The 20,535-nt window shown below is 39.8% G+C and overlaps 1 protein-coding gene across 2 annotated transcripts; it reads left to right on the top strand.

Annotated features, from left to right (window-relative positions):
* Positions 1-2,411: 2,411 nt before the first annotated feature.
* On the top strand, positions 2,412-20,408 carry LOC124121599 (phytanoyl-CoA dioxygenase, peroxisomal-like). Of its 2 annotated transcripts, none has more exons than XM_048396959.1 (9): positions 2,412-2,522; positions 6,760-6,873; positions 10,973-11,133; positions 11,736-11,904; positions 13,007-13,088; positions 14,903-15,084; positions 16,772-16,921; positions 17,693-17,833; positions 19,551-20,408. In XM_048396959.1, the coding sequence occupies exons 2-9, from the start codon at positions 6,820-6,822 to the stop codon at positions 19,602-19,604; spliced, it is 993 nt and encodes a 330-aa protein (XP_048252916.1). In that variant the 5' UTR covers positions 2,412-2,522; positions 6,760-6,819; the 3' UTR covers positions 19,605-20,408. The 2 variants fall into 2 exon arrangements, with proteins under 2 accessions (XP_048252916.1, XP_048252915.1); XM_048396958.1 differs by lacking the exon at positions 2,412-2,522 and adding an exon at positions 6,471-6,617.
* The last annotated feature ends 127 nt before the right edge of the window (positions 20,409-20,535 follow it).

The raw sequence follows: 20,535 nt of genomic DNA, 5'->3' as shown, positions 1-20,535 counted from the left end.
CACAGACTGCTTATTTCATCTTTATCATTAAAACACACATCTGAAGACAACAATACAAAATCACTGACATTTAATCAGTGCAGTAATACGACACAAGCACACACATGACGTCTCTTTGAATTGCTATGACGTCACCCTGGAATCAGATGACGTCATGATGTATCTTCGTGTTGTGGTTTTTCATTACGGGTCTAACAACCCCAATACACTAGAATTAAGACTTACCTTTGAGAACATTTATTTCTGTAAACAAGTACATGGTCAAATGACCATGTCTTGTTAATTTTAAAGCGATAATGCCAGGGCTGGGACGTGTAACTCGGGTACCAGGGTCGGGTGGGTACTGAGTAGGACCCGGATACCCACAGGATTACCCGGACCCGTGGTTAATCACGTGATATATTGTCTAATGACTAACATTATCTGGAACTCTATGGTTACACTACAAGTCATTAATGTTCGCTTTTCTTTCTGACTATGCACCCATTCCTTCTGATTTGTCTTATGTCAACGTCAGTGTATGCATGACCAGATTGTTTAATACATGTATCTAAATACGTTTTGCCAGGACTATGCTAAAATAGTTTCCAATCGGACATTTCGAGACATCTCCTGAGTAGGGTAGAGTAGGGTAATAGGGGGGCGGGTACCCGGGTAGTAAATTTGGACTCGTCCCAGCCCTAGATAATGCCTTGCCGAGAGAGACGAGTCCATCAGGCGCCATCTTATGATATTGACTTGGCACCCCTCTATTACAGTCAAGTTAAAAATAGATGCACCACATGGTCAGTCACATGACATTACAGACAGAAAGTTTACAAACATCAGCCGATACACAATCGGTGCATACGATTGTTCTCATGCAAAATTATCATCAGATCAAGTTTCATTAATATGTGCATTAGTGAAAAAGTAAGTTTTGAGGTATGTTTTCGTTACTTATGGAATGTCTTTCCTCGTGGAGCTTAATTTGTAACGTAACTTCGGCGGCAGATGGCGCACACTTTGAAGTCTTCATGTGGGCTCTGGAGCGTGTACCTTGATCACGTCATTGAGCATGTGGTCACGTGTTGTTAAGGGGTCCGATAAAAGGTGATTCCGTGGCATTTGATTGGCTAACCAAGCTGTGCGGAATTTCACAATGTGCGCACCGGTTTTACGTTTATGCCGCCATAAACGCAAAAGGTTAATGTAGAAGTCAATTCTGAAATGAATGACGTAACTTGACGGTTAGCCGAATGTGATGAAGATGTTGTTTTTGATTGTTTTTTAACGCCGCACTCAGCAATATTCCAACTACATGACGGCGGCCTGTAAATAATCTAGTCTGGACCAGACAATACAGTGCTTTACACCACGAGCATCCATCTACGCAATAGGGATACGATGACATGCATCAACCAAGTCAGCGAGCCTGACCACCCGATCCCGTTAGTCGCCTCTTACGACAAGCATCGTCGCCTTTTACGACAAGCATGGGTTGCTGAAGACCTATATATATTCTATCACATATCTTCACGGGTTCCTATAAACATAAACCCAGCTAAATCAAAGTTATTGTGATAAATAGTTTTAAAAAACATAACATTTCATAACGTGGTATCCATTTGGCCACGTTTTTAAATATTGGGATTAAGAGAGAAAAAAGATGATTTAATATCAAGAAAAGTATATTATGTGCAGTGAATAATAGACCAGTTGATTTCCGGTCTTCGTATAGAATGCCATTGTAAAACATTTTCTAAATCAAATTTAGGCTTCCACTAGGCCTGACTGCTATGATTTCAGAATAAGCACGTCAGTTTACAAACAAGAGAAAGTCCGCGATTGTGCAAATTGGTGTGTAATTGTAATCACGTTTAACCAGTCAGTCCCAAAAGGTTGGGTTTACTTTCGTTTGGTGATCAATATATCATGGCTATAAACAGAGACACTAGATCTACACTGTCAGATATGGTGGCATTTATTCAAATGAAAGTGGTGATTGTCTGTTTATAAAATGCGACTTTTTCTCTCAAAATCAGTCAGTGGATAAGTATATTTTAATTATATTTACAGCTTTGCTAATTCTTTGGTATGTACGACCCTCCACATATTACAGGGACCGGAGGGTTAGGTTGTCTGTGTGGCGTTGGTGTAAGTCACAGTGAATTAATTAACTCCTAAACGGGATGAAACATTTGGTCCGAACGCCCCAATTCTAGCAAAAATGTAGACGAGGTCACACTAAGGTACATATGCTATAGTGACGTATCAAAGACACTTTTCTTCAATGTGAATGGTAGACCCTCAGTAATAATTGCCATCCATTGGTTTAGACACAAGCTTCCAACGAACTATAAAGAAGTCAATCTGCAAACAATTCACAATCAACATTTTCAGAATCAATGAACAATGTAGTTGTGAGAAACGAGCAAAGGAATCGAACCTGAATCCTGTGGGTGGCGAAAGAAAACATTAGCTATAGTAATGATTTAGAGTTATGTCCCTTGAAAAGTACTTGTCAACTTTGCTGTGCGTAGGTAAGACAGTGTGTATTTATGTTGTTCCCAGTGTATTCGTACAGTCTATGTCAACTTACTTACTGGCAACATATTCCTTCCACTGATGTAGAAGTGTAGGGGCTGCTTTTGAAATGTTGCGCCATCGGATAGGCAACATTCTTACCTAGGCAAACTATAGTGTCTGATTCTATGGTTCAGGAATTTCCCCTTGACAGGAGACTTTGGACTTAATCAGTGTGTATGGTAATCTGGCTGTCTATGAACAGATAATGTCTCAGTTTCACACACAGCATTGACAACAAGATCTAGACCTAAACCATGTGGACTGTAAGTGGGTAATACGGACGGAGGTCTTACCTTCATTTTCCTTTGAAGAGAGAAATATTTAGCCCATCCGAAAATGAAAAATGTTTTTAGAAAAGACACGCAGATGGTGTCACGTGACTTCATCGCGTGAACATAAATCCAACAATATGATGATGCACCTTTAGCGCTACTAATGTAAATGATGAACATGTATATGCATAGTTAGATAAATGGCATCTTATACAGAGAACATGAATAATCATAACGTTTAGTGAGTGCATTTTGTTCCGTTTAGCGTACATAACAAGTACCGCGATACCCCGAGGTTGCAGGGTACATAGTGTAAGCATGTGGGGATGGAATTTTTGGAATATTGGTTTACGTCAGTTTGGGAAAAAACATTTCTTATATTTGGATCGATAAAATAATTAAGAGCGATATCAGAGATAATACAAAATTTCATTTATTCACTGCGCGTGATCACGTGGCAATTACTGGTACAGTTAGTCAACAGGGAAGTTCTATTTCTACTGTTTTGATTCCGCCTTGTTGCGTTACAACAGAAATCTACTCAAACTTGTCCACAAACAGAATTGAGCATATTTGCCCATAGTTACAAAAATCAAATTTATTGGTAAAGTCAACTTTATACACGGAATATTTCACAAATAACAAGAAGCAAAAAAAAGGCCAAATTGCAACAGTTGTTGATGTTTCATGTTTTGACGTCAAGAAATGATAACTTCCATATTTGAACTGTTGCTGGATGGAATTGATGCTGTCATTGTTTCACTGTTTCTTTCCATTTATACCACAATCTGATCAGTATCTAGCATCACCATCAAGAAGAAGAAAAAATAATTCTGAGTGTTTTTTTACATGAAAGTGACTAGATTCCATAGATCATAATAGAACCTGTGATTATCTGATAGAGAATAGGTCTTCAGCAATCCATGCTTGTCGTAAGAAGCAATTAACGGGATCGGGTGGTCAGGCTCACTGACTTGGTTGATGCATGTCATCGATCCCAATTGCATAGATTAGATGCTTTTATTCAGGTAATGAGGCCACCGGCCCATTATACACGTGCAGAGCATGATGGCATACAAATATGACAGAGCGCTGAATTATAAGATTTACAATGCAGTGTTCAAACTGTTAATATTTGAGTTAATTATATGACACAGGTATTCCCTTGAAAATGGAATTACGTTTCTTACCAGCAAGAAATACATACTTTGCTAAATTGTTGCAAATACTTTGATTAGTCGAGCTGAATAATAAGAACATTTTCTCACGACTTGGAAACATGTGATAATAATTGGGTATGAGATTAGACCGCAGATCAAGATAGAACGGACACACCATACAAAAGTGGAACTCATCTTCGATAGCACTTACAACACAGAGGGGACTGAAACGTTCATGTCTTGGTATATTATGATAACTGCCTGTTTCAACCATAAGACGATGATTGGATCCGAGAAAATTCAAGATATTAATTCGAAATAATGTTACATCAATTAATCGAATCCAGTTATTATATGAAAATTTATCCCTTACTGCAGAGAACAATTCAAGCTTAGAGCAAGATTCACAATTATTGTGCAACACTTGATTTTCAATGTCTACGCTCCTTTGCCTAAACTGATGTAAGAATAAGTCAGATCTACCAACACCCTGTTGTAGCCATACCTCTGCAAATCTGTAAGAAAACAGCAATGATTTAACCTTGAGTGCCCAGCAAGCGTTGCCATTCTCTGCCCTTTTATATTGAAAACTATATGTTTTTTTCAAAATCAAATTATTATCTTGTATCAATAGTCGAAGCCAAAATTTTATAATTTTTAGATAATGTGACACTTTGACGGAGTTTCTCATCAAGACAGATTTTACAAAGCTATTTGGTGTGTTTCTACTCAAACCCAAAGTCAATTTACAGAATTTAATGTGCACATTTTCAATGTCAGGTGATGCATGGAATCTCCAAACTTCCGATGCATATGTCAAAATTGGTAACACTTTTACATCAAAAATTTTGAAACAGACATCTGGTGGCAGATATGAGAATTTAACTAGTCTAGACTGGAGGATTTGAATCATCTTCCAAGCTTGCTGGGCTAATGTCTTCTGAGTTAAACTCCACGAGCCAGAAGAGGATAACTGGACACCGAGATACTTATAATTCGATACTGTGGTGACATCATCATTTCCTATCCTAAATTTTTCCTGATTTCTAAGTTTTCCGCCATTTCTAAAAATGACAACTTTACTTTTATCAGTATTATAGTAAGTTTCCATTTATCACAATATAAAGATAGTTTATCAAGTCGCTTTTGAAGACCAACAACTGACACGTCCATTAAAATAATATCATCGGCGAACAACAAGATGAACAGTTCTAGAGTATGTAAGGTAACACCATGAGCATCACACTCCAACTCCTCGACAATGTCATTAATAAAAAATGAGAATAAAAATGGAGACAGCTGACATCCCTGTCTAACACCTGACATACAATCAAAGAAATCTGTAAGACCACAGTCTAATGAAACACAAGATTTGACAGATTTATACATATTTTTAAGAACTCTAAATACTCGTCCCTTGATACCACCCTTCCATAGTTTGAAAAATAAACCATTTCTATACACAGAATCAAATGCCCCTTTTAGATCGATGAAAGCACAGTATAGGCGACCTTTTTTGTAGGAAAGATATTTACTGATCAATGTCTCAACAACAAAGATGTTATCCGTGGTCTGAAAGCCCTTTCTGAAGCCAGATTGTTCTCCAACGATACAACTTTCCTGAAACGCCCAGTTATTCAACCTGTTACAGAGAATTTTTGCAAAAATCTTACCAGCTACGTCAAGGAGTGTTATAGGCCTATAGTTTTGGGGTTCACGTGAACTACCTTTCTTAAAGATTGGAAGAATAATACCAAAGGACCACTGATTGGGGAATATACCAGTAGACAATACTAGATTAAATAAATCCAACAGCATGTTCAGACAAACCGGTGGAGCGTTCTGAAAGAACTCGACTGATATACCTGAGAGACCTGGTGCTTTACCTGGCTTCATACTGCCTAGTGCTGATAACAACTCATTAATACTGATAACTTCATCTAGCTCACTTTCTATATCAACAGTTCTATCAATCACTTCAGATGAAATAGAGTTCACAAAATCATCAACAGATTTATAAAATTCAATAAAATCTTTACATTCACGGTTTCCATGAAATACAAATTCAAAATAACTCATCCATTCATAATTGATTGATACTTCTGATGTCAATCACTGGATTGTCTGGTCTAGACTCGATTATTTACAAACCGTTGTCATATAGATGGAATATTGCTGAGTGCTGCGTTAAACAAACAAACAAACAAACAAGATCATGATAGACATCAGGGAAAAATGTGTGGTCATTATTCTTTTATTTACAACAAAATATGAGGTCATGAAAAAAAAATGTCACAAATTGTCCTGAGAACTTTAAAATGATTTTAGAAAAACTATTGTATCCATTTATTGTGTTTTCTTAAAAATGTTTAGCCCATCCAGCTGATGTACCAAGGTACTCTGGTTACGTTGAGGGTTAGGTGATCTAGGACTTGTATAAGGAGGGATAGGAACAGAGAGTGGGTATATGTGAAACCAGGCCTCAGTTTATCTGTGTCAGACAGCATGACCCCAATCAGTACAAAGTACAAGGTCACTGGATAAATACTCTGTTTTGCCACGTACAGTGCTTCTGTCACTGGTTAATAACATTGCTTCGTATTACCTTTGTTGAATGGTAAGTTATATCTCGGACCTATACAAGTCCGTGGTTATATTTATTCAGTTATAACATACAGATACAGTTCTTTGTTGTGTTGAAGTTGTCACTTGATGTCTTATATGTAAAATTCAAGTGCATGTTTATGTGTGTATTGCAGGTGGATCGTAGATAGCAGAGGAAAGTTGTGTTTTGAAAGTCTGATGTGTGGACTGTTGAAATGGCAGAACGACTTCAAACAGTGATTGGCCATTTGACTGGTTCTCGGACAATTGTATCCTTTCAGCTAGCATATACTCTGTACGACTGTAACGATTCACCAATACCTCGATCTTATCGCCACTTTGGTACAGACGATACTTGAATCATCAGTTTGTGAGATCATGATATAGAATATGAATAGAACAGGAACTGATGGAGTTACCTCCCATAATGGGAGACGTTGCCTAGCGCCACCTATATTCATGGCGGAACATGAGGAGATGATGGTAATAGTGGATGTCTTCTGTTTAGGCAAAGTTTCAGTTTGAAATGTCCTCCAACACAAAAGAAGTTGTGGAATTTGAAAAGCAAGAGGTTTTAGAGTTGTATATCAGTGATTTCATCATTTCTTACTACAGTAAACGTTTATTACAAATACGCATATAACAAACTAATGGATATAACTAACTTATTTTTTTGTCCCGGCCATTTGTGTAATATGCTGTATATTTGCTCATAATGAACAAGTGGTTATAAAGAACTTAAATTAATGGTTCCTTTGAGTTCACTGTAACCATATATAGAGTTGACTATATTTGAATTGTATCGTGATGGTACTAGTGGCATCTTCAGTCCCTATTGTGATACATTTTGCATGGCAAGATCTCAGGCAATACTCGACTGCCTCCGTGGCCTAGGGATAGAGCAGAAGGTCCGGGGTTCGATCGCCGGCCGCGTCATACCAAAAGACGTTAAAAGATGGTACTTGTTGTTACCCTGTCTGGCGCTCGGTATTAAGGGGCTAAAACAAGGACTGGTCGGCTCGGAGTCAGTATACTGTGTCTGAGTGGGGTATTCATGTTAAACTGTGGCATGGTATCTCAGTGGGCTAGCACTATAAATCGGCATCAGTCCGGACTGGTACAAGCAGCCACACACAAACACACATGCATGCACGTCGCTATATACCGGTAAGTGCAATAATCTTGGACGCGATGTTAAACCCAATTTCACCTCACCTCAGGCAATACACCAATCTTTGTGTACTGATACTTCCACTGAAGCAGGTTTCATATTAATCCTACTTTGAAGGTAAGGGGGATCCTGGGAACTTTCAGTTGTCTTCTTCTGTGGTATTTGAATCTAGGGACCTGTACATTATTTAGCGTGTGGGTTATGACAAGAACCCCTTGACTTTCATGTATAATTTCAAACTTTGCATGTATCATGTTTACCTGAGATCTGGGGGCGGTCGGGTAGCCTAGTGGTTAAAGCGTTCGCTGGTCACGCCGAAGACCTGGGTTCGATTCCCGACATGGGTACAATGTGTGAAGCCCATTTCTGGTGTCCCGCGCCGTGATATTGCTGGAATATTGCTAAAAGCGGCGTAAAACCAAACTCACTCACTCACTTACCTGAGATCTGGTTTGCTATTGGTGTCTTTATAGACTACTATGTAGTAGCGGGACGATGCATCAGTGGATCGTGATTTTATACTTCTCGAAACAAGTATCGATCACATTCTCACACAAGTAAAAAATATCGATTTTTACCTTCAGTGTTTGCTTAATAACTATAACACCAAACACTAATCATGCTAATTACTAGTGAAAATTAGTAATGAAAACCATTCATCCACTGCGCCATACTTGACACTGCCAACTGTAAATCATCAGTGTGCCAGGTATTTGGCCATCCTTTCTATGATAATGGTGGCGGATAACCACAGATAAGAGCACATGCAAGTATCGTGATACGTATTGAATCGTGAGCAACGTATCGTGAATCGTATGGGATCGCACAGTTGATGTATCGTCCTAGCCCTACTACTATGGTAGTTAGTTTACATGTATGAGTGAGTGAGTATGGTTTTACGCCGCTTTTAGCAATATTCCAGCAATATCACGGCGGAGGACACCAGAAATGGGCTTCACCCATTGTACCCATGTTGGAAATCAAACCCGGGTCTTCGGCGTGAAGAGGGAATGCTTTAACCACTAGGCTACCCGACCGCCCCTTTTTCAAGGCGGGGGACACCAGAAATGGGCTTCACACATAGTATTCATGTTGGGAATCAAACCCGGGTCTTCGGCGTGACAAGCGAGTGCTTTAACCACTAGGCTACCCGACCGCCCCTTTTTCAAGGCGGGGGACACCAGAAATGGGCTTCACACATAGTATTCATGTCGAGAATCACACCCGGGTCTTCGGCGTGACAAGCGAGCGCTTTAACCACTAGGCTACCCGACCGCCCCTTTACATGTATGACCTGGCTGATTGGGGGCCATTGTATAGAGATGTTTCCCGTGGTATCGACCACTAGTATACTCCAGGTTGTATTAATACAATGCTCACATTGATCATGGTGATATTACTCATATGTTGCTAGAATGCAGAACATTTACACTCTGTCATTTAGATTTTCAAACACATCCGAAATAGATAACCTATGTAACTTTGTTTAAAGAACTGATTTATGACCAATTTCATGAATAAGTTGTATTTCCTTTCATTGCTATTATTTATGAATTAATTTAGTTTGCTGTGCAACAACATACTTTTTGTCCTATTCAAAACGTATGCAATCTATATTTGTTATGACAGTTTGATGAACATTTTTTCAAAGCAGTATATTCCTGGTAATGGTTTTGAATGAAAAGAAAGTTGCAAATATTGAACTATATATATTATAGGTATAAACTGCTTACCCTAGGTGTTATAAATATAGGATGGAATATTGGACATTGAATTTACAGTTTGTTATCATTATCATACGTTCCATTTTGGACATTGAATTTACAGTTTGTTATTATCATACGTTCCATATTGGACATTGAATTTACAGTTTGTTATTATCATACGTTCCATATTGGACATTGAATTTACAGTTTGTTATCATTATTATACGTTCCATGTTGGACATTGAATTGACAGTTTATCTATATTATATGTTCCATATTGGACATTGAATTTACAGTTTGTTATCATTATTATATGTTCCATATTGGACATTGAATTGACAGTTTATCTATATTATATGTTCCATATTGGACATTGAATTTACAGTTTGTTATCATTATCATATGTTCTATATTGGACATTGAATTTACAGTTTATCTATATTATATGTTCCATATTGGACATTGAATTTACAGTTTGTTATCATTATCATATGTTCTATATTGGACATTGAATTGACAGTTTATCTATATTATATGTTCCATATTGGACATTGAATTTACAGTTTGTTATCATTATTATATGTTCCATATTGGACATTGAATTGACAGTTTATCTATATTATATGTTCCATATTGGACATTGAATTTACAGTTTGTTATCATTATTATATGTTCTATATTGGACATTGAATTTACAGTTTATCTATATTATATGTTCCATATTGGACATTGAATTTACAGTTTGTTATCATTATTATATGTTCCATATTGGACATTGAATTGACAGTTTATCTATATTATATGTTCCATATTGGACATTGAATTTACAGTTTGTTATCATTATTATATGTTCCATATTGGACATTGAATTTACAGTTTGTTATCATTAGATTCTATAATTATTTCAACCTGGTGATGTTTCCGAACTCTTCCCTTTCTGCATCCCCCTCCCCAGTGGGGACCCAGGTGTGAATAAGTTCTCTCCTTCTCATCTCCCCTTCTTCCTATTGCTTGTTGGCAACTAAACTCGAATCAGTTGGTCAGACTTGGTGACTTACCGTGGGTGTCATTAGAGGTGACACGATACATCATTGCATCCTGAGTTTTCACGCGCCTATATTATACACGATACCCTGGTGTTCTTGTCAGTCAAAATCGCAAAATGTGTTGTAATTAAGTTCACTTCTAAAAATAGCCACAACAAACAAGCGTCTACAGCTAGCTTTTCTTTTTTAACCTGCTCTGAAATATTTATAGTCCAGACGTTTATACACAATTTGACATGATATGCATATCGCGATACGTATCATATCATGCCCTTTGTATCGTGATACGTATGGTATCACGATCTTGCTGTATTGTTTCACCCCAAGGTGTCATCACACTCCGATGGTAGGATCATGATGCCTCTGTAGTCCAGGTATTGCTGGAATACTGCTGACTGAGACGTAACATTGGTCATGTTGAATGTATTGTCCTTGACTTGTGCAGCAGTTTGAGCCTGTGTCCCAGCTTCAGACTGTGGGGGGCGGGGGGCTTGAGCTGACGTACAGCAACCCCCGTCTCACACCAGAACAGCGACAGTTCTACGAGGAGAATGGATACCTGGTCATCAAGAAGCTGGTGGCACAGAAGGACTTGGACAGATATAGGTGAGCTACATGTGACACCACAAGCACAACCGCCCAATATGTTGTCGCCCTCGTCCACAGAACATCCAACATTCCACTGTTCAGATCTGATTCACTCACTCACTCACTTGGTCACTCACTCATGCCTTCACTCACTCTTTACTACAGTGCCAATAATTATTGAGTGTGAAAACTAGGCTATTAGATCATGTCTGTTGTGATATAAAACATTGTCCACGTGTTTTGGTGTCTGCATTATTATCTGATCATTGGCATCCTTTTCATCAGGGGGCCTGGGTGGCCCAGTCGGCTAAGGCGCCGTGATTCGCTGTGCAGAGTTGCGTCCTTGGGCACGCCAGAAACCTATGATTGTGGGTTCGAATCCCGGTTCTCCCCAATTATGTTTCTAGGTTTCTGTGCTCGTGGGTTTCACCGAAGTGGTAAACGTCTGAGACCTGCATCACTTCGGGCTTTCCTCCCACATTAAGCTGACACGCCGTGATATAACTGGAATACTGTTAAAAGTGGTGTTAAACCCAACTCACTCACTCACCTTTTCATCATGTTGAGTCTGCATCACTCACAGCCCTCACTCACTCACTCACTCTGCCGTCTACCTGTAGGGAGAGATTTGCGAAGATTTGCAAGAAGGAGGTGCAGGTTCCACGCCTTATAATCATGAGAGATGTCAGCATCGCGAAGTCTGAGTTTGTGCCTGGAGAAAAGGCCATCACAAAGATACAGGATTTTATGTACGATGATGTCCTCTTCGACTACTGCTGCCTGCCTCAAGTGAGACATCTGACTTTTAGCACCATCATTATTATTACCTGTAAAACAGAGATTTGCCTAGGGCTGTTTTATTCTGTTCACGGACTGTTGTATGGTGCATGCATCTGTAGCATGGCATACGGAGTAGAAGTATGAGTCAAAGGGATTCCAGGTAAAGTTGGGTTCTCAATAGTTGGTGGAGTTTCTGTCCTAGTACTCCTATTGCTATTGAGGGTGGAAACGGCTTCCAGTACTCCTATTGCTATTGAGGGTGGAAACGGCTTCCAGTACTCCTATTGCTATAGAGGGTGGAAACGGCTTCCAGTACTCCTATTGCTATTGAGGGTGGAAACGGCTTCCAGTACTCCTATTGCTATAGAGGGTGGAAACGGCTTCCAGTACTCCTATTGCTATAGAGGGTGGAAACGGCTTCCAGTACTCCTATTGCTATAGAGGGTGGAAACGGCTTCCAGTACTCCTATTGCTTTTGGGGTTGGAAACGGCTTCCAGTACTCCTATTGCTATAGAGGGTGGAAACGGCTTCCAGTACTCCTATTGTTATTCAGGGTGGAAACAGCTTCCAGTACTCCTATTGCTATAGAGGATGGAAACGGCTTCCAGTACTCCTATTGCTATTCAGGGTGCAAACAGCTTCCAGTACTCCTATTGCTATTGAGGGTGGAAACGGCTTCCAGTACTCCTATTGCTATTGAGGGTGGAAACGGCTTCCAGTACTCCTATTGCTATTGAGGGTGGAAACGGCTTCCAGTACTCCTATTGCTATAGAGGGTGGAAACGGCTTCCAGTACTCCTATTGCTATAGAGGGTGGAAACGGCTTCCAGTACTCCTATTGCTATAGAGGGTGGAAACGGCTTCCAGTACTCCTATTGCTATTCAGGGTGGAAACGGCTTCCAGTACTCCTATTACTATTCAGGGTGGAAACGGCTTCCAGTATTCCTATTTCTATTCAGGGTAGAAAATTTTCCAGTTATGGGTATTCAGGGTAGAATAGGTTCCCAGTACCCCATGCTTGATATCCCAGTGGCTAAGAGATCCCAGTAACTTCAGTAACACATTGTGTATGTTGTATGAGGTTTGACCTAGTGTGTTTCTTGGTGTAGGTCGTGGACTACGTGGAGTGTTTCACCGGCGGGAATGTCATGGCCATGCACACGATGCTGATTAACAAGCCACCAGACCCAGGTAGTCCTTCGTCAGGCCTGACCAGCGTTTACCTTGTGCCAGCACAATATGTGTGGTCAAATATGAAGAGAGTCTTTAGTGAATGAATTTATCATCTTTAGATATATCATGTCAGTTTTTTCATGAAGTAGTTTGGAGAATTATTACAAGGAAATAAGTAATGAGGTTTGAATTAACTACTCCTTCGAATATTTCCATAAATGTCAATGAACAGATCAACTTTTATATTCAAGGCATCCTGTCCTCACTTTCAGTTGTTGAAAATTAAGTGGAGAGTTCCTGCATGACCATGTGTCTATATCACCTCCTCCATGACTGTGTGTCTATATCACCTCCTGCATGACTGTGTGTCTATATCACCTCCTCCATGACCGTGTGTCTATATCACCTCCTCCATGACCATGTGTCTATATCACCTCCTCCATGACTGTGTGTCTATATCACCTCCTCCATGACCATGTGTCTATATCACCTCCTCCATGACCATGTGTCTATATCACCTCCTCCATGACTGTGTGTCTATATCACCTCCTCCATGACTGTATGTCTATATCACCTCCTCCATGACCATGTGTCTATATCACCTCCTCCATGACTGTGTGTCTATATCACCTCCTCCATGACTGTGTGTCTATATCACCTCCTCCATGACTGTGTGTCTATATCACCTCCACCATGACCATGTGTCTATATCACCTCCTCCATGACTGTGTGTCTATATCACCTCCTCCATGACCGTGTGTCTATATCACCTCCTCCATGACTGTGTGTCTATATCACCTCCTCCATGACTGTGTGTCTATATCACCTCCTCCATGACCATGTGTCTATATCACCTCCTCCATGACTGTGTGTCTATATCACCTCCTCCATGACCATGTGTCTATATCACCTCCTCCATGACCATGTGTCTATATCACCTCCTCCATGACTGTGTGTCTATATCACCTCCTCCATGACTGTATGTCTATATCACCTCCTCCATGACCATGTGTCTATATCACCTCCTCCATGACTGTGTGTCTATATCACCTCCTCCATGACTGTGTGTCTATATCACCTCCTCCATGACTGTGTGTCTATATCACCTCCTCCATGACCATGTGTCTATATCACCTCCTCCATGACTGTGTGTCTATATCACCTCCTCCATGACCGTGTGTCTATATCACCTCCTCCATGACTGTGTGTCTATATCACCTCCTCCATGACTGTGTGTCTATATCACCTCCTCCATGACTGTGTGTCTATATCACCTCCTCCATGACTGTGTGTCTATATCACCTCCTCCATGACCATGTGTCTATATCACCTCCTCCATGACTGTGTGTCTATATCACCTCCTCCATGACTGTGTGTCTATATCACCTCCTCCATGACTGTGTGTCTATATCACCTCCTCCATGACCATGTGTCTATATCACCTCCTCCATGACTGTGTGTCTATATCACCTCCTCCATGACCATGTGTCTATATCACCTCCTCCATGACTGTGTGTCTATATCACCTCCTCCATGACCGTGTGTCTATATCACCTCCTCCATGACTGTGTGTCTATATCACCTCCTCCATGACTGTGTGTCTATATCACCTCCTCCATGACTGTGTGTCTATATCACCTCCTCCATGACTGTGTGTCTATATCACCTCCTCCATGACCATGTGTCTATATCACCTCCTCCATGACTGTGTGTCTATATCACCTCCTCCATGACCGTGTGTCTATATCACCTCCTCCATGACTGTGTGTCTATATCACCTCCTCCATGACTGTGTGTCTATATCACCTCCTCCATGAATCTGTGTTTCCCAGGCAAAAAGTCGTCGCGGCACCCCATGCACCAGGACTTGTACTACTTCCCCTTCAGACCCGCCAAGAGAATCGTGTGTTCCTGGACAGCCATGGAGACAGTGAACAGACAAAATGGCTGCCTTGTAGTTCTGCCCGGCAGCCACAAGGGGGAGCTGCTGGAACATGGCTACCCTGAGTGGGAGGTGGGTGATGTGTCTCTTGAGCACTTCTGCAGGTTCTGTTGAGTAAGCCTTTATTTGGCTTCCAGTTTGAAAAATGTGACTAAATTTTAATTTGGTGCTACCTCATGTCGCAATTCTGACTACAAGCATGACAGTTATTTCAAATATTGATCACAATTATTTTGTAATTTTGGTTGTCCAAACTTAGCTCATGACAAAAATAGTTGACCTCATATGCTTGTATACCGTATTTTCTTGAGTATGGTGCACACCCAAGTATAATGCGCACTCCCCTCTAGCAGATTCAGTATTTTGGAAATAATCTTTTTTTCGAATATTATGCGCAGAAATAAATTACACTGCACCCCTTCAGTGAATTCTGGTAAACAAATGGGTGATAATAAACTTTGTCAGTACAAATTTGAAATTTGAGATAAAAAATCACCAGACACCATGTTGAGTTACCGTTTAAATTGTATTTTTTGTTCTTCTAAGCCTTGATTTACCGGTACATGCAGGGATTAAGATAACCTTGTGTATTTTCTCTTAAACTAAGCTGGAAACAGCAATCAGCTTTCTTGGAATCTACCGGTGATTCAGTTAAAACTTACCCAATGATATAACTTTACATCATTTTGATGCAAGGATCAGGAAAAATTGTATCTGAAACTATTTTTTTATCAGGAATAATATATTCCAATATGTTGTTTTTTTAGTTGCAGCTTTTACTAAATATATTTAAAATAATAATAGCCCAAAGTGGAGCACTTCGGTGCAGCATATCGTTATTGCTGGTTGTTTTTTTTCACATGGAACAATTTGACCAGTCACCGTCTCCGCACGTGATCACAAGAACTACGTGTTGAGATGACAAGTATGGCATTTATGATATATGTATCCATTTTCTGCCAAGTAAAGTTGGTTTCAAGGTGTCAATAGCGGTAATCTGACTGGTTGCTGTTAATAACGGTGAATTGTGCGATCTTCCGATCGCTTCACACACGATTTCATCGAAATTAATTAAAACAATAATAAAAGGAATTTTGAATAAGATTAATGAAATAAGTTACAAACATAAGTCCAGATAAGTCCAGATATTCGCTGAACACTTTTTATAGCCAGACAGTGTAATTACATGATTAATTTGCATACTTCAGTATGGATTTGTTGACATGGTATTTCGGGTGTTACGTGCTCACGGTAATGTCTTTCCGTTGGGGGGAAAAAAACATCAAAACTCATCATGGCGTGAATAATGCGCACCCCTTCTACACAACTGTGTTTTTTGGAAAATACGGTATATAGTTGAAACCATAACTCATCATTGTAACCTACATAACCTGGTGACACTGATTGTGATAGAAGTATTTTCTTGTAAATATGTGCTTCCATTGTGTTACGACTGTCAGAGGAACCATTTCAATGTTAGGTTATTATTTTTATTAGAAAGTTGTGATTGACCAATCAAAATCGATCATTTATGAAAGCCAGGGTGCAATACGTAGAGAAAGATGCTTCGTTGTAGTTATCGATTCATCACTTACACAGATGCTGATCTACTGTTGTGTGATGTGGGGTTTGGATGAACCATAAGTCTGAGCTCCTGCAACTGAGAAGTTGCCTCAACACTGGATTCCCCCATATTGTGGGTTTCAACAGAGTGGTGAACGTCTGTGCCCTATTACGTTTTGTGTTTGGTGTGTTCCAGGGAGGTGTGAACAAGATGTACCACGGGATCAAGAACTACGACCCCAGCTATCCCCGGGTACACCTGGAGATGGAGGCAGGGGACACAGTCTTCTTCCACCCCATCCTCATTCATGGCTCCGGCACCAACAAGACGAAGGGCTTCCGGAAGGTACAGGATTGACACAACAGCCCTAGTTATAAACACACAGATAGACACAACAGCCCTAGTTATAAACACACAGATAGACACAACAGCCCTAGTAATAAACACGCTGATAGACACAACAGCCCTAGTTATTAACACACAGATAGACACAACAGCCCTAGTTATAAACACACTGATAGACACAACAGTCCTAGTTATAAACACACAGATAGACACAACAGCCCTAGTTATAAACACACTGATAGACACAACAGCCCTGGTTATAAACACACTGATAGACACAACAGCCCTAGTTATAAACACACAGATAGACACAACAGCCCTAGTTATAAACACACTGATAGACACAACAGCCCTAGTTATAAACACACAGATAGACACAACAGCCCTAGTTATAAACACACAGATAGACACAACAGCCCTAGTTATAAACACACAGATAGACACAACAGCCCTAGTTATAAACACACTGATAGACACAACAGCCCTGGTTATAAACACACTGATAGACACAACAGCCCAAGTCGTAAATATGCTGATAGACACAACAGCCGAAGTTATCAACAGACAGACAGACAGACAGACTCTAGGATGAACACTTACAGATGAACACAGACTTGGTGATGACTGTAGGATGAACACTGACAGTTTCTATGATTGACTCTATGACAGACACTTCGATGAACAACTCTAGAGTGAACTCGGACTCCAGGATGTACTGACTATGTGAGAGCCTCCATGATGACCTGACAGACTCTGTGCTTCTCCTTTCAGTCCATCTCTTGCCACTACGCCTCAGGCAACATGGAGTACATTGACATAGACAAGGGACATGTCCAGTCCACCATTGCAGACGAGGTGCTGGACCTGGCTCAGAAGAAAACAGGCCTGGATCGGGACCAGATCAAATTTGCTGTAAGTGTTTTAGGAACAATGAATGCAACGTACCTTGGTGCAATATGTTCTCTTTTGTCATGATGCAATAGCATGCGGTCGTGCCATGATGTTTGCTGATGTAGGGGAGGCTAGGAATATAGATTACCTTGAAGTCATGGATATATATGTTCAGTTGTTTGTTTGTTTATTCGTTTAATGCCGCACTCAGAGCAATATTCCAGCTATATGACGGCGGTCTGTAAATAATCAAGTCTGGACCAGACAATCCAGTGATTGGTATCTTGAGCATTGATCCACACAATTGGGATATGATGACATGCATCAACCAAGTCAGTGAGCCTGACCACCCGATCTCATTAGTCGCCTCTTACAACGATCATATTCGCCTCTTGCCGCAAACATGGATTGCTGAAGACATATTCTGACCCGGGGTCTTCATGAGTCCAGTTATTTGTAGTTTGAGTCAGTCGAGCCTAGGACCAGTATGTATGGTGCTGGTATTGATTGTGATGGGACAATTTAGGAAGATAATTTATCATCCAAAACTGGCTCCCACAGGAGATATCGCTTGGATTAGATCAAGCGATATCTACACTGTAGATATCGCTGCAATGAAATTACATCACAATACTTTGCAGACCATCGTGACATCACTGGTTACCATGACGTCACAATCAAATGACATCACTAATGGCTCTGCTACTGAAGTGTTAGCAGTACTTTTTACACTGAAAACACTGCTAATTACTGTCTACAAATTGAAAAAGTTGGAAGAATGATGTTGGATGATGAATAAAATTTCACCCTCGTGTCTTTTGATGTCAAATATATCAACACTCGTTGATAAAAGTGGCAAAAATCCTCGGCAAGCCTCAGAATTTTTCCACATTTATCAACTCGTGTTGATATATTTGATATCAAAAGTCACTCGGGTGAAATTCTCTATGTAGTACGAGTTTAAGAGCTGGTGACAGAGTTGGGTTTCACACCACTGTGAACAGCCTTTCAGTTATATCACAACGTGTCAGCTTGATTTGGGAAGAAAGCCTGATGTAATATAGGTCTTAGATGTTTACCACTCTGGTGAAACCCACGAGCATTGGTTTGGTGCAGATGAAATTAGAATCATTTCGAACCTACAATCAAGGATTCCTGGCACAATAAGGGATGCCGTTCTGAACAGTGAAACGCAGCTGCTGAGACGACTAGGTCTTTGATGCCCGCCCCAGGTTAATGAAATCTCACTTTGTTGTAGGATTAAATAGTTTTAAGTCTGTACTCTGTACAGAAGTCTCAATATAATATTTGAAGGTCACAGTTGACTTGAATGTCTTCTTTGAAATATATTAAGCAGTTTGTCATGATAAGAAGTAATTGGTTCTCCATGTCCATTGTTTTGTGTTGAGTGTTAACCTTGAAAATAACTTTGCACTAATATATGTATGCAGTATATTTGTCTTTTTTCATAAAAAGAACTAGTAACGTCAAAGTTAGTTTAAGGGTGGTTAGGATTTTTTGGTGCTTTTAGCAATTTTCTGGAATGTCACAGCAGGGTACATTGTTGCGAATCAAACTCAGGTAATTGGTATTATGGGTGAAGCTTGAATTGACTACCACCTTTGTGTAATAAGGGCAGATGGTGTGAATTAATGTTTAGTTTGGACAAGAGTTCTGTCCCTTGGACTAGGTACCAGGTCACTATCATCTCCAGTATTGCTGAATGGTTTTTTTGCAGGATATCTGGAAGTTCAAGAGTCGCCTGGTGAAAGGGGAAGACTGCAGCACTTAAATCTATCAACACAGAAATGTAAACTGACAACTGATAGACAGAGCTTTAAGTCCCTAGTTGATTAATTCTTGAATTCTCGTACATGGTACATCTCCCGTTAATCCCATTGGCTTCGTCATATTGTTAACTTTGTATATTGATCCTACCTTTAATCCAATTTAGGTACTCTCATGAAAAAGACATTGTTCACAAGACATGGCACTAAGTGTGCAACATTAGACATAATAGTATTTATACTGATGGCCAAAGTATGCAATCATGTGATTTGTCTGTGAAATAGATGGCCTATTGTCTGTGGAAGTTTCTGCTGTGTATGTAACTATAATTCCACAACTAAGTATTACCTTTGTCCTCCATGAAATCCCAACAAAGGAAGCCTGTGAACTTATCAAGTTCGAGCATGGCTTTGTCTTGACAGTCTGTAGACCCATAGTACACTGTGTGTGTCACACAGCAAGATGGTAAGGATGTTTGTATTCTGCAAGTGTTGATTTATGAAACAGCCTATACCCAGGATAATGGATTCATGAAAAGAAAATACTTGTTATTCCATTTGTACAAGTTTTAGTTGACTAAAGGCTGTGGACGTACAATGTTGACAAGATGAGTACACTGGCTTCTTGTTGATCTGGTTGTAGAATATTGTTGATAATGTACAAATATGTCACAGATTATACAAATATGTCACAGATTATACGATGTATTATCCCAGTCATGTAATTAATGTAATGTAATTTTATAAATGAGAAAATGACATCAACTGAGTGTCTGTGATTTGTAAATAAAATTATTTGTTGATGAGTACCAACTGTCTTATTGCAACTGTATAAATATCAAGAATTTGGATGAGAATAGTTTCCAGATTGAAAAGTCCGATCATCTATCAAGAACTTGGATGATCAGACTTTTCAATCTGGACACTCCAATATCA

Source organism: Haliotis rufescens, unplaced genomic scaffold (genome assembly GCF_023055435.1).
Source record: "Haliotis rufescens isolate VD_foot unplaced genomic scaffold, xgHalRufe1.0.p SCAF_16, whole genome shotgun sequence".
Classification (NCBI taxonomy): Eukaryota; Metazoa; Mollusca; class Gastropoda; order Lepetellida; family Haliotidae; genus Haliotis; species Haliotis rufescens.
This window is presented reverse-complemented; position numbering and strand designations above follow the sequence as displayed.